At 39.0% G+C, this 13,849-nt stretch overlaps 1 protein-coding gene across 4 annotated transcripts in view; it reads left to right on the top strand.

Moving 5' to 3' along the window:
• The first annotated feature begins 1,738 nt into the window (after positions 1-1,738).
• Positions 1,739-13,849, top strand: part of sf3b3 (splicing factor 3b, subunit 3) — a 30,514-nt gene continuing 18,403 nt past the window's right edge. For 2 of the 4 annotated variants that reach the window (XM_040133354.1, XM_040133356.1), the window contains exons 1-15: positions 1,739-1,948; positions 2,644-2,784; positions 3,604-3,759; positions 4,079-4,249; positions 5,084-5,256; positions 5,567-5,708; positions 6,251-6,363; positions 6,654-6,791; positions 8,600-8,703; positions 8,907-9,072; positions 9,243-9,338; positions 10,404-10,476; positions 12,122-12,273; positions 12,817-12,972; positions 13,598-13,753. In XM_040133354.1, coding sequence (XP_039989288.1) covers positions 2,715-2,784; positions 3,604-3,759; positions 4,079-4,249; positions 5,084-5,256; positions 5,567-5,708; positions 6,251-6,363; positions 6,654-6,791; positions 8,600-8,703; positions 8,907-9,072; positions 9,243-9,338; positions 10,404-10,476; positions 12,122-12,273; positions 12,817-12,972; positions 13,598-13,753 — 1,866 coding nt within the window. In that variant the 5' untranslated portion in view covers positions 1,739-1,948; positions 2,644-2,714. Of the gene's footprint in view, positions 1,949-2,065; positions 2,179-2,643; positions 2,785-3,603; positions 3,760-4,078; positions 4,250-5,083; positions 5,257-5,566; positions 5,709-6,250; positions 6,364-6,653; positions 6,792-8,599; positions 8,704-8,906; positions 9,073-9,242; positions 9,339-10,403; positions 10,477-12,121; positions 12,274-12,816; positions 12,973-13,597; positions 13,754-13,849 lie in introns of those variants that run through there. The other 2 variants (XM_040133353.1, XM_040133355.1) reach the window with 2 other exon arrangements.

The following is a 13,849-nucleotide window of genomic DNA, read 5'->3' on the forward strand; positions in this document are numbered from 1 at the left end:
AAGAATATAGTCAATGCTCCACTGTTTGCTCTGGTTTTTGTTATTGAGCTCATTCATTTCTGAGGAATAAGATGGGCTGTGCGTACTGGCCAAACTTAGTCCACAGAAAGAGTGGCCTAAGGCCAAAGAATATTTTGGTGCAGAGCATTAATCAGCCGATTTAACAAATGAAAAAACTTTGACTTGATGTGCATCTTACTGATTCTCTTGCATGCAAACAAAATGCTGACAAAATGCTGACATTACAGTCGTAGTGTGTATGGTTTCATACTGTAGGAATATTTTACACAATCTGAATTTATTACAGTTCAGTACAGAATAGTATGTTGGACTAGCAGCTGACCCCGTCAACACAATTCTTTGTCTTTGAACTAATTTCCTGCATTTTATACATACAGCAGGAAAGGTGAAGATGTGTCTCTCTTAAGCAAATGGTCACCTGCAAAGTGTAGCTGAATGTTTTAGTGTACTGCTTTATCATTGTACAAACACTGACATTTCACACTAAAGTTCGACATGGCTTGAGGTGTTAACCAGATGGACAACAAGTCCAAGTGTTAACTGCAAAATAAAACAAAGTCTTTAAATAGGTCCTGTTTGTCTGTCACTTAGGTGTGTTGTTTGGATGGTAAATGGCAAAGTGTAACATTTCTCTCTTTCACTGTCACATCTCTTCTAGTCCAAGTCCATGTCATGAACACTGAAGTTTAGTTTTCACTCCTGACAGAGTTTGCCGGGCCAGGTGTGCTGACAGGTGACACTGTGGAGGCTGCCTCAGTTTAGTGCTGGCCAACAGGTCCAGGAGGGAACATGTTTATAAGTAACTTCTTTCACCTCTAGACTCTCCATACATACCTTCTAAATGTGTCTGTATTTGTATTTTGAAGGACACTTCCTGTCAGCCACCGTCTGCCGTCTGGATTTCAGGTGATCTGATGCACTTGTGGGAAACCACAGGCTCACAATAAATTCAGAGACTGTTATCCCCTTGTTAACTCAGTGTATGTTTTCTTACCTCTTCCTCATGCTCTAATTCTCAAGTGATGTCTGCTGTCTTGGCTTGAGGTGGCACACTTTCTTCTCTGCTGACAAAACTGTAAACTTTATAATAAAAAAATGCTTTGTATTTCCTCTCTTATATACATGATCAGCACGACATTACAAGTATATCTCAGTTTAATGCAGGCCGTTGCAGTGTTACACATGCTGAATGACAACTATGAAGATTCAGGTAACTAAATATTTAATAACTGCAACTACAGCAAAAGAACAGTGAGTAGTAGTAGTTTTATAATATTTAAAACCCACCCCCAGTTAAAGTAATATACTGAAACCAAACAGCAGCTATAGGTGCCCCGGTGTTTTCTGGAGAGCTAACGTTAGCGAGCTAGCTGACTGGGGGGGGGGGGGTCTCCTCTCCACCTTCTGCAGATTCATTACAAGGTAAATGATCGGCACTGATCATCTAACAACAACCTACGTCTATTAAAATAAACATCGAGTATTACATATTGCCAAGTCAGGGCCATCAAGATAACACTCACGAGACTGGACACAACAGAACTTTTACTGTGAAAATCACGATCATTTTGTTAATTCATTTTAGCTATTTAACTTGAAAATTTGAAAATTAAGTTGTTTTTCATTATCAGATTTCTGATTTCAAAACGGATGTTGACTGAGAAGAAGGTACGCGAATTCACTTGTATCTCCTGTACTTTAATTAGTCTTCAGGTCTTTGTCGATCTCTGCTGGACATTCTTCGCTACTGAAGCAAGTCTCAGATTTCTGTCAGGCACTGCTTGGGCCGCCTCTCATGACGGCGTTTTGGCTGATAAAGGACCCACAGACGGCGGCTTATCGTTGGCTTCCTGGAGTTGCTGAGAAACTGTATGTGTAAATGAAACTTTATCCATCTGAAATCAGAATCATCTCTTTTAACACGCCGGTAAACATTTTATTCTATGAATCTACAGCTTGCCCGTAAATAAACGGTCATTGTATGCATGAAAAGTGTGCACGCTCTTGAATAATATAGCAAGAAAACGTCAGGAAGGATGCGTCAGGCAAAAGTGGCGCTTTGTATGAATGGGCTCCTATCAGCCCGCTGAATACAAGTCAACATACGCGCCGCACAGGCGAAATATGAGTATAGTTTTACCTAACGAATATTTCCAGGTGAATAGAATAGGTTGCGCTATCCTACCAGGCTTATTTTCAAAGAGTTAACATCGCAAACGAAACCTACTGAGTAGAGTTCGTTTACTACTTGCTAAGCTAACGTTTAGTAATGTCAGCTAGCTAACGTTAGCAGTGCTCACCAGTTACTGGCATGTAAACAGTAAAATTTTATATCCGGCAGGGCTTTTAACCCTCAGCTAACTTATTATGACTTTACTGTGAGGAGTTTATTAGCCTGAGAAGCATTTGTTTGTTCCACCGTATTAACACTTCTGTAGTGCGACTCAGCTGAGTTTGATTATCCCCCCTTAACAGGCACCTTATCTGTCAACAGCGGTACCATGAAAAGTTAGCCCCTGTGTTACCGAACTGTTAGCTTTCACTGGAAATTTACATGTCTTTCGATTTTTTTTTTAAATTTAATTGTATACATACTATTGGTTTCCCTTTCTTTCGCTACAGTTTTGAGCCGGGTTTAGCGCTGTGTTTACTGCCCCTGAAGAACCTTGTGGGGAAGTCACTGAAAGGGAGCCATGTTTCTCTACAACCTCACCCTGCAGCGTGCCACTGGCATCACCCATGCCATCCATGGAAACTTCTCAGGTGAGCTAGCTTAGGATGCTGTTGTCTGTTCTTTCTCGGTTTGTTTGGGTTATCATCAGTTTGTCTAACCATTTTTCCAGTGTTGTAAATGTCAGTTGGCTGTTGGGATGATTGGTCGGTTTTTTTGTACATTTAGTTGCTTACTTTTCCTAATATAAGTTTTTGTTTTCAGTTTTTTTTTGCGTCAAGGCAGTGTTTTGGGACTTTTTAGCAGATGCACAGGCCTGCTCATTTTAAGTGATGATTTTAAGTTTCCATCCTGTCAGGGCTATTTTCTGACTGTACATCAATGAAAACACAGCACTCCTGATTGTAGTAGAAAAATACTTGTACATTATAGGTTTCTCAGAGATTAAAAATTATTCCATTCTTGAAATATGACTTCTGTTCTTTGGAAACTAAGATGTCTTCCAAGAATTGAAGTTTGATGTTTAAAATACAGAACTGCAGAAAATTCATCAGAATGGTGTACTCACTGTGTTATCAATTTTCTGTATTAGTTAGATTTTATGGAAGAAACAGTTACATGTTACATAGATTGAGCCAGTTTTATTATTGAATAACTGAATTTCAAGGTCATACTTGATTATTTATGTCAGTTTTGATTTGGAGCTAATGCAGTTTGGAAAATGTGGCTTTATTTCATTACACGAGTAGTCGTCAGCACACACTAAAACAGGCATGACTTGCTCTGTGAATAGAGAGCAGAATTTAGTAAGAAACCCTGTTAAATTAATGCCTGGCCTTCAACTATAATACACCCTAATCTGATACATAAAATATGCTGAATGCTGAAATGAGTTGTTTTTGCTTCGGTAGGAACCAAGATGCAGGAGATAGTTGTTTCCAGGGGAAAGATCTTGGAATTATTGCGGCCAGATGCCAACACAGGAAAGGTGCACACTCTGCTCACAGTGGAGGTTTTTGGCATCATAAGGTCCCTGATGGCATTCAGACTCACTGGAGGAACAAAAGGTACAAAACCAAGGTTACGTGCATTTATTTGCATGTTTGTAACTACAGACATGGATTATATATTAAAAGTGCCCCTCAAAAATTTATTTTTCTATTAGGTGATTGATTTTCATGACATAGATTTATGTATGTGGATAGTTAGCGACTGTTTTTGAAATTTTCTTTTAAGTGGGAAGGTATCTCTCTGCCTCCCTTATATCTAATAATTTTGTGACATCACTAAAATGGATAAACTGCTGAATTGTAAGGGAAAAGTATCTTTCTCTCACATGTTACACCTTTGAATGTTCTATGTTTGTGTTTGTCTGTGTATTTGTAGATTACATTGTTGTGGGAAGTGACAGTGGTCGTATTGTCATCCTGGAATATCATCCATCAAAAAACATGTTTGAGAAGATCCACCAAGAAACGTTTGGGAAGAGCGGCTGCCGGCGCATTGTTCCCGGACAGTTCCTGGCTGTCGACCCAAAAGGCAGAGCTGTTATGATAGGTATGAATTAATATCAAAGAGTTTGCATAATTGTATGTAATGAACAGTTGACCCAGATGAGAAAACCCTCATGGTAGATAGAGCACAGATGTTTGTCATGTCTGAATAACACAGTAGATGTATTGCTGTTAAGTCTTACTGTGATATTTTGCCTTAAACATTAAACCTTACAGTTACTGCAGTCCAATCAATTACTGTAATCAACACCTCTTTGACACCATGTCAGTAATTGACAATGATGTGCTTCAAAGGTAGTTAGTACTTACAAGTATGAAAAACTGAACCTTGGACTGCTGGACCACATTAAAAGGTTTCTGTTTTCAGGTCACTGTATAGAGTAAAGCAAGGTGTTACAGAAACCAGAATACATCAGAATGTATAAATTGTAATTAGAGGCCCGTGGATCTCTAAAATGGTTGAAGACTCATTGACAATATTAAATCAATATTGACATTTAAATGAAAGGTAGTTAACAAAATAACCAACTAGTCCAAAGTTCATAACAACTCTTTGGTATGCAGGTAGGTAGCACACAGATAGATGTAAGTAGGCCAATTCCATAGCTTTGGGTAATGATAGTTTCTCTATGCAGGCAGGTAGTTTCTGCTTTGTAGAAATGATTGATTTATGGATTAATGGAGGTCTTCCAAGAATTACTGAGAGTGATGGTGCAATTTTCAAAAAAGATTATTACCAAGATAGTATATTACGTATATTGTATGCTAAAATTGTGTTGTTTTCATCCTAAAGGAAAGCCTGGGAGAGAAGAACTACATTACTGTAAGGTAAATGAAATTAAGCATTTTTGACATGCGTTGTCCTTCCCCTATCTAGGAGCGATCGAGAAACAGAAGCTGGTTTATATTCTAAACAGAGATGCAGCTGCGAGATTGACCATATCCTCTCCTCTGGAAGCCCATAAAGCAAACACACTGGTGTACCATGTAGTCGGTGTCGATGTTGGCTTTGAAAATCCAATGTTTGCCTGCTTAGAAATGGACTATGAGGTAAGGTCATGAAAACTCAAGGTTATGAGTTTTTAAGAAAACACAAACAGGCCTGTAAGATTACACATCACACTGCTGTAGATGTGATGAGTTTGTCATGTCTCTTCTCTGAGCATCACTGGAGACAGATTTAAGACCTCTGATCTCAGCACGTGATTTTTAATTTAAAAATCAATAATTAATTAATAAACTTTATTAACAGTTCAAAGTTGATGCCATCCCCAGAGTGTCTTATGCCATTATTTAGCCTAATAATGGATAAATTGCTAACCTCTGATCCTGTCTTATGATATTTGTTTCTTGTCTCCAGGAAGCTGACAATGACCCAACAGGAGAAGCTGCCGCCAACACGCAACAGACGCTCACCTTTTACGAGCTGGACCTTGGCTTGAATCACGTGGTTCGCAAGTACAGCGAGGCTTTGGAAGAGCATGGAAATTTCCTCATCACTGGTAAGAATTTGGGCGCAGGTGGTTGCACACATCAGGGCTGCAACAATAGTAACATCATATGTCAGCTGCTTGACTGGAAAAAAAAAAAGCAGCAAACACACAGCCGTCACTTACAGTTGGAGACAAAGCTGGAGCAAAGAAGAGCCCTGTGTGACAAAATACATGGGGAACAGTGGAAATGAAATTAGCCAGATATCTATTTGAATTATGGGACTTTTTAATACTGGATTTGTTTTCAAAAGAACCTACAGTATACAAGGGCATGGCTGTAAGATTACAAAACATAATTGCACATATCAAAGTGTTGTAGATATGATGAGTTTGTCATGTCTCTTCTCTGATAAACACTGAAGAAAGATCCAACATCTCTGATCTCAGCACAAGTTTACCAAGACAATAACACATTAAAGAGCAGTTTAGAGTAGCAAGGGGAAACCTTTGAATGTAACACACCACATCCTGCTTTTGGATTCCAGTTGTCACACTATTACCATCAAGATTCTAAAAGGAAACACACCCCACTAATGCTCCTCTCTATTTAGTCCCTGGTGGTTCAGATGGGCCCAGTGGAGTTCTGATCTGCTCCGAAAACTACATCACTTACAAGAATTTTGGAGACCAGCCCGACATTCGCTGTCCCATCCCGCGACGTAGGGTGAGTCCTTAATACAGAGGCCTACGAGCATGATGTCAAAATGTGACACTTGTCTTGATTGTTAGGATTTAAGCTATAATTTAGTAATGACTACTAATGCCGTAAGGCAGTACTATGAGTGGAAGGATGTCTTTTTCCCTGTATATGAGGAAGTTGTTATGATTTAAGTCATTACGCCCACTCCACTTTTTTTTTTATTCTGTGTGTGGTCATTTTTGGTCTCTGTGCATATTTATTTTCATTCCGCTTCCTTTTTCCCCCCTCTGTTTCTCATCTGTCCTCTCCTACAGAATGACCTGGATGACCCAGAGCGTGGCATGATATTTGTCTGCTCAGCCACCCACAAGACCAAGTCAATGTTCTTCTTTCTGGCCCAGACTGAGCAGGGAGACATCTTTAAGGTTACTCTGGAAACAGATGAAGAAATGGTGAGCAAAAAATGAAAATGGATATTGTGATTAATTCGTCACTTATTTTTAAGTTAACCTTATACTTGATAAAATCTCAAACTTACAAAATACAATCAGACGATACTAGAGCTTGAAGTGACTTCACATTGCTTATTTGGTCTTATATGAGGCTTGGCATTATTGCTTAAAAGTTACACTGCAGTACCAATTAAATATTGAACATTAATAATGTATATCACAATATAAAGATGTGTGACAAATTAAAGGAAAAACCAACATAAAGTCTCTTAGTAAGGTGTTGAGTCCCAAGAACAGTTTCAGTGCACCTCGTCATTGACTCTACAAGTCTCTGCAACTCTACTAGAGGGACTGAACACCATTCTTCTAAAAGATATTCCCTCATTTGGTGTTTTGATGATAGTGGCGAAGAGAGCTGTCTAAAATGTCAGTCCAAAATCTCTCGTAGGTGTTCAATTGGGTTAAGATCTGGTGACTGCACAGGCCATAGCACATGATTCACATCATTTTCATATTCATCAAACCGTTCAGTGACCCCTCGGGCCCTGTGGATGAGGGCATTGTCATCCTGGAATAGACCATTGCCATCCGGATAGAAATGTTTCATAACAGGATAAAGGTGGTCGCTTAGAACAACTTTGTATTGATTTGTAGTGTCCCTTCCCTCTAAGTGGACAAGTGGACCCAAACCATGCCCGCAAAATCCCCCACACAGCATAACAGAGCCACTGTATCCCGTCACTGTAGGGGTCAATCATTCCGGCCTGTATCATTCTGTTGGTGTACGCCATACATGCACTCACCCACTTGTTGAGAATATGGTGAAAGATGACTCATCTGACCATATCACATTGTTCCACATCTCCGTGGAACAGTGCTTTTTTTTGGTTTTTGCACCACTCAACTCTCAATTGTGCATTCATCTTTGTAGCGAGGGGTTTATGTACTGCAACCCTACTATAATATTCCTCTATGTAATCGTCAACTGACTGCTCTTGCTGACACAGTCTGATCACGTCCTGCATTGACATTCTAAGTCAACTGAGGAGAAGTTGCTCTTCTGTTTTTCCTTACATATCGCACTAATACACAAGCATCGCCGTCATCAAATGTGTTCCTGTCGACCACAATTTCCAATCCTATTTATGGTTGTCTTTCCCACAGATCTAAATGCAGATGTCACTTTAGTCACTGATCCTATTGAAACACTAGCCAGTTGAGCAGTCTTTGTGACTGAAGCTCCTGCCATCCGTACCCCAACAATGAACCCTTTTTCAGATTCACTGAGATCTTTTCCTCTTGCTATCTTGATACAAAATCAGAATCAACTGGGCCTGCTCAGCATTTTCATACATACTACAGAGCATGATTGGATGTTAACTGCTTAATTGTACCATGCAGTGCACCTATGGGGAAGCATCTGCAATCGTTACGGTTCTCTACTCATTTATTCATGTTTTTCCTTTAATTTGTCACCCTTCTGTATATTGGCACCCAAATATTCCAAGGGATGTGATTTAAATGTTGTATAATACTCCATTATATTTTACCTCGAGTTAGCAATTTTATCTGTGAAGTATTTACATTATTATGTACATGTGGATGATGGAAGATGTTAATAGTTAGAGTTAGAGTTAAACTGGAGCTAACAGTTCACCTGATGTAACATTAAAGTTCATTTTACACTGTAACAAATGGTATAAGCCATGTAAAAGTACATTGCCACTGATTTTCTGTTTATACTACCAACCCCATAAAGTTATGGCATAAAAAATTATGAATTTATGAATAAGTCTGTTGTTTTGTAGGTCACAGAAATCAGGCTGAAGTACTTTGACACGATCCCTGTGGCAGCAGCCATGTGTGTTCTGAAGACTGGCTTCCTGTTTGTGGCTTCAGAGTTTGGAAACCAGTAAGTTTCAGACTGTACATCAACTGTGATGTTATTTGCTGCCTTATCCTTCTTATTCTTTAAATTTATTTTTATCTTGCTTCTGAAAGAATGTGACTCCTTTTACACTTTTGTATGTTTCTTTTGATCAGGTTAAAATTTTCTGTTGCTCTTTTTCTTTAAGACATCTTTTGCTTGTGTTATTCCTCCTTTCTTTCCTCTAGTTACCTTTACCAGATAGCTCACTTGGGTGATGATGATGATGAGCCTGAGTTCTCATCTGCAATGCCATTGGAAGAGGGAGACACCTTCTTCTTCCAGCCTCGCCCCCTCAAAAACCTAGTGCTGGTGGACGAACAGGAGAACTTATCACCCATCATGTCCTGTCAGGTGAGTGTGCCAGTGAGTGTAGTTCAACGCAACACAGATTTAGTAAGAGGAAAGCAAGAACACTAGGCCAGCAGATCTTTGTCCCTGTGAGAAAAAGTCCCATTTGATTTTGATTTAAACAGTACAATTCTTTACTGGCTTGCTGTCTATTCTCCTCCTGTTTTTGACAGATAGCTGATTTGGCCAATGAAGACACACCTCAACTGTATGTGGCCTGTGGACGAGGACCCAGGTCCACTCTAAGGGTCCTTCGGCATGGACTGGAGGTACACACACACACACTTTGCAACATACATGCAGGCTGAAGGACAGGCGCACACACATACTCTGCTGGCTGTGAAAGTGATGAGTTTTTTCATGTCTCTTCTCTGAATAAAAGCTGAGCAGTCTGTAAATCTCTCTGATCTCAGCACGAACACAGAATCTGCTTGTAGACCTAGCTCAAAACAATCACTGGTTGTACGTTGTTTTGAGGTGTTTCTGGTCCTATATGTGTTTCAGTTGTTAGTCTCATGAAGGGTAGAGATCACACCTTTTGAGTATTTACACAGAGTCCTGCTGCAGGGCTTTCCGAGAAGATGTGTTTCCCCAGTTACAGGTTTACACTATAAAGACAAACTCGTCACAGCTAAAATGTAGTCGTACGTACACACATGCATGACAGACTACAATCAGCTCTAAATCTCTAAACCGATTGGCTTGGAATGTGAAAGTAGGCCAGAATGTGGCACATTTAGTACTGAGTCTTTGGATTTAAGAGGACAAACTGGAATGACAATCTTAAAGTTTCTCACAGCGCAATATGTCTGTCTGTGCATTTTATTAGCGAGGAGAGAGGGAAAATTATGTAACCCAAGGAGCATTACATTTTTATGTCACTTTCACAACTATTTCTTCATAATGGTTCTACTGCTTTCTGTGTGGACAAACTGCATCTGCACTTGAATGTGGTAGTTAGTACTTCAGTTGTTAATTTTTATTACAAGTCTGAAGACATTGAAAGTGAAATTATCAATATTCAGCTCTAGAGTGAACATACCCACATTCTTTCTGTGGCTTTATTCCTCCAGTGCAGTCAAGTGGGTTTCGTGACAAATTAGATGATAAACTATATGATGTATAACATATTGTCATAGTTTGCATAAAGCAGACTAGTTCCGATTATGAATCAACATGTAGGATGCCCCCTGACTTTTGAAATTGTCTTATAAACATTTCACTCAATAACATCCTTGGATCAAGTCGTTACAGTATCATGATATAGAATATGATTACAGATAAACATTAAATCCTCTTTTCATCCTTTTTTTTCCTCTATTTGTCTCCATCAGGTTTCAGAGATGGCTGTGTCTGAGCTGCCCGGTAACCCCAATGCTGTGTGGACAGTACGCAGACATGTGGAAGGTAATAACATTCTTTTTCAGACACCTTTTTTTTTTTTTTTTTTTTTTTTCAACCTCCTAATAAAAAAAAAAAAATTTGCCTGCTTTTGACTGAATTCGCCTGGGAGGATTGGTGAGTCTTATTGGCTCTCTGGCAATTCACCTCAAGGCTGTCAGGATAAATAAATGTCACTGTTCATTTTTTTTTACTGTTGAATTTACTCATATAAACAACAATTATTTTGGTTTTTTGCATTCTTTTGTGGTGAGGTTAATAATTGACACTGCTAAACAAATGACCGCGTGTGAGTGATTTCTGTAGGACACAGAAACAGGGTACAGACTAAACTGCAGGTGCAGTTTCAACTTCTGAGGCTTCTGAGGAAACGGTGATGGGATTTAAAAGACACATTATTTTGTTCTGTCCAACACAAGTCTCAAACCACCTTGAACCCTAAACTGGAGCTAAGATAATGAGCAACAGCCTCAGTAAGTTAGTCTGTTTATCTACCTGTCAATCCCAATAGGTTTGTGGTAATGTGTTTTTAATTTTGTTGATGTATTGACCCTTTTTTTTAAATTTTGATTACAGAATGTGCCTCCAGAAAGGTGGTCTGTGACTCAATCAAAATGTTTGACATGTACTTATTAGTAGGACAAACATCTGCAGATTGCTCTTTTGGTTTAGAATTTTGATTTGTACATGGAAACAAAAAAACAATATGTGTGGGCAGATGTTCAGTTTTTGCCTGCATGTTTGTGTCTTCTCTAGGGTTTCCTTTTCAGTTGAAATTATTTTTTTTTACATGCATTTCCCAGAAGTCATGGTTTTTACCATGCTGGCAGAGATCAGTTAATAGGTAGGTGCGTGCGTGCGTGCGTGCGCGCGTGTGCGTGCGCGTGCGTGTGCGAGAGAGAAGGACAGAGTGTGCAGAGTGTTTCTGGAGTCTGCGTGTAACAGGCTGCATGCTTTTTTGTCCCTCGAGATGATGTCAAGCAAGATGTACCCACATACTGGTTGTGTTCCAGAAAGGCTATACATATCTTTGTCATGACAGTTAACAAACAGGTGTAGTCGTATCAAGCTTCACTTTATCTTTCAACTGTGAAATCAAACATAGTACCAAGCCTTGTATTTAAACAGTGCTGCTTCATTCTCCCCTGATGGGGAAAACATTCTCATTGATTGATTGTTTTCTAACTCACAAATTGATCCACACACACTTCAAAGTAAAGGAAGTGAGTGTATTGTTTCAGCTATGGACTTCTGTGGCTCTAAATGAGGCAAAGGTGTAAATCCCAATCCTGACCTACTGCACCTTCCTTCTTTTATGAAATAGAAGAATACATTGAAACACACACAAGGTCTGAAGCAGATATGAAAGGCTACATCTATCTCAACTGCCTGTGGGAAACGCATTGGAAACATTTTTAGAATATAAATATCACCCAAAGTAGATGCGTATTATAACTCTTTATTAATGTGAATCATGCTTTTAATGGCCAGTGTTAATTACCCAGCAAATCTTCCTGCTGCAGTTTCTTTACCATGTCTCCCTTTACTGCCATTTATTCATCAGATGTAGCCTCAGAACATCTCCATCGGCATTATTTTTCTATTCATTACTTGTTTGTCTTTGGGTTTTCTCTATTCCTTTTATCATTAGACGAGTTTGATGCCTACATCATTGTATCTTTCGTCAACGCTACTCTGGTTCTGTCCATCGGGGAGACTGTAGAAGAAGTGACAGATTCTGGATTTCTGGGAACAACGCCCACTCTCTCCTGCTCACTGCTTGGTGAAGATGCCTTGGTGCAGGTGCGTGAGATATACCTTTTTAATATAATTTTTACCCATACGTGTGATGATCCACCTCAAGATTGCATAAAGTAATGCAGCTATATATGAGCTGTTTTGACCATTTTATTTTATTACCGCTTAACAAATTTCACAGATAACAGAAAAATCTGCCCTTGCAACAATTAACTCTAAAAGATTTTTAAATGTTTGAATGTGATGCAGTCATCACTTAACATTCCATAGGTTTTGGGCAATAGTGTTGAGACAATTTGTTTCAAATCAAAAATCTGTATTCACTTTGTTTTAAGAGGCAGATATTATTTTGTAAGACGTATCACAAGGAATGTTACACATTTTAACACATAAATATTTTGCAGTTTCATGCAGAGAATTAATTATTGGACACAGATGACTATCATCTAAAATCTTGTGTGTAAGAACATAGTGATCACAATAATGATTGATGATATCAAGAAATAACCCAACTCTCTACTTTATGTCTTTTTTGCCATCTTTTTTTTTTTTTTCTCTTGCTCTTTCCCTCTCTGATTCTCCACACAGGTGTACCCAGACGGCATCCGCCATATCCGAGCAGACAAGCGTGTGAATGAGTGGAAGACTCCTGGTAAAAAAACGATTGTCCGCTGTGCTGTGAACCAAAGGCAGGTGGTTATCGCCCTCACTGGAGGCGAGCTTGTCTACTTTGAGATGGACCCGGTAAGAAAGGAGATGTTTTTTTTGTTTGCACTTTTATACTGTATATAGTTGAAAGATTCACATGGTCAGAAGACTATTTTGCTCTTTTTTTATGTTTAAATTAAATATTGCTAGAGGAAGCAGATCAGTTTTTGATTTAATCGTGTTTTGCATTACATTTAAGTAAAGTAGAAATTCTCTTTATGGCAAGTAATAAAATTTAAACAATGGAAGACTAGTCTGTAAAAGTAGGCGGCTATGTAGACTGTTTGTGAAGCCAGAGTGTTGTTATGTTTCTGATGCATACATGATTATTGTTCAGCATTTCATAGGTTTGGACCATTAATCATTATTTTTTCAAAACTAGCTTTTTGACAGTGATCAACAGAATGTTGTTGGCATTGTCATTGACTGACAGACTGTCAGGCTCTGCAAAAATCAAACATCAGTAGCTTCACTGAATTAGTATAATAATTTGTTTTTTCTGAAGAGAATGTGACAACCCAATAAATGAAATGTAACAAACTCTTATTGAATACAAACTAAATCTGTCTCAGGTGCCCTAATAAATGCAACACAGAAATGAGATGATTGAGCTGTGTAGTAAGTTTTGCTCACTGTGTCGCCTTCCCCTTCCTTTCTGTAGTCTGGCCAGCTGAATGAGTACACAGAGAGGAAAGAGATGTCTGCAGATGTGGTTTGCATGAGCCTGGCTAACGTTCCACCTGGTGAGCAGCGCTCTCGATTCCTGGCTGTTGGACTGGTTGACAACACTGTCCGAATCATCTCCCTGGACCCTTCGGTATGACCAGACATATGTGTTTGTAAACAAAATAGATCTTAGCACAAAATACAACACCCAGCCTGACACATTAAAGTATATGTTCTTTGTGTTTGC

Source organism: Xiphias gladius, chromosome 8 (assembly GCF_016859285.1).
Source record: "Xiphias gladius isolate SHS-SW01 ecotype Sanya breed wild chromosome 8, ASM1685928v1, whole genome shotgun sequence".
Taxonomy (NCBI): Eukaryota; Metazoa; Chordata; class Actinopteri; order Istiophoriformes; family Xiphiidae; genus Xiphias; species Xiphias gladius.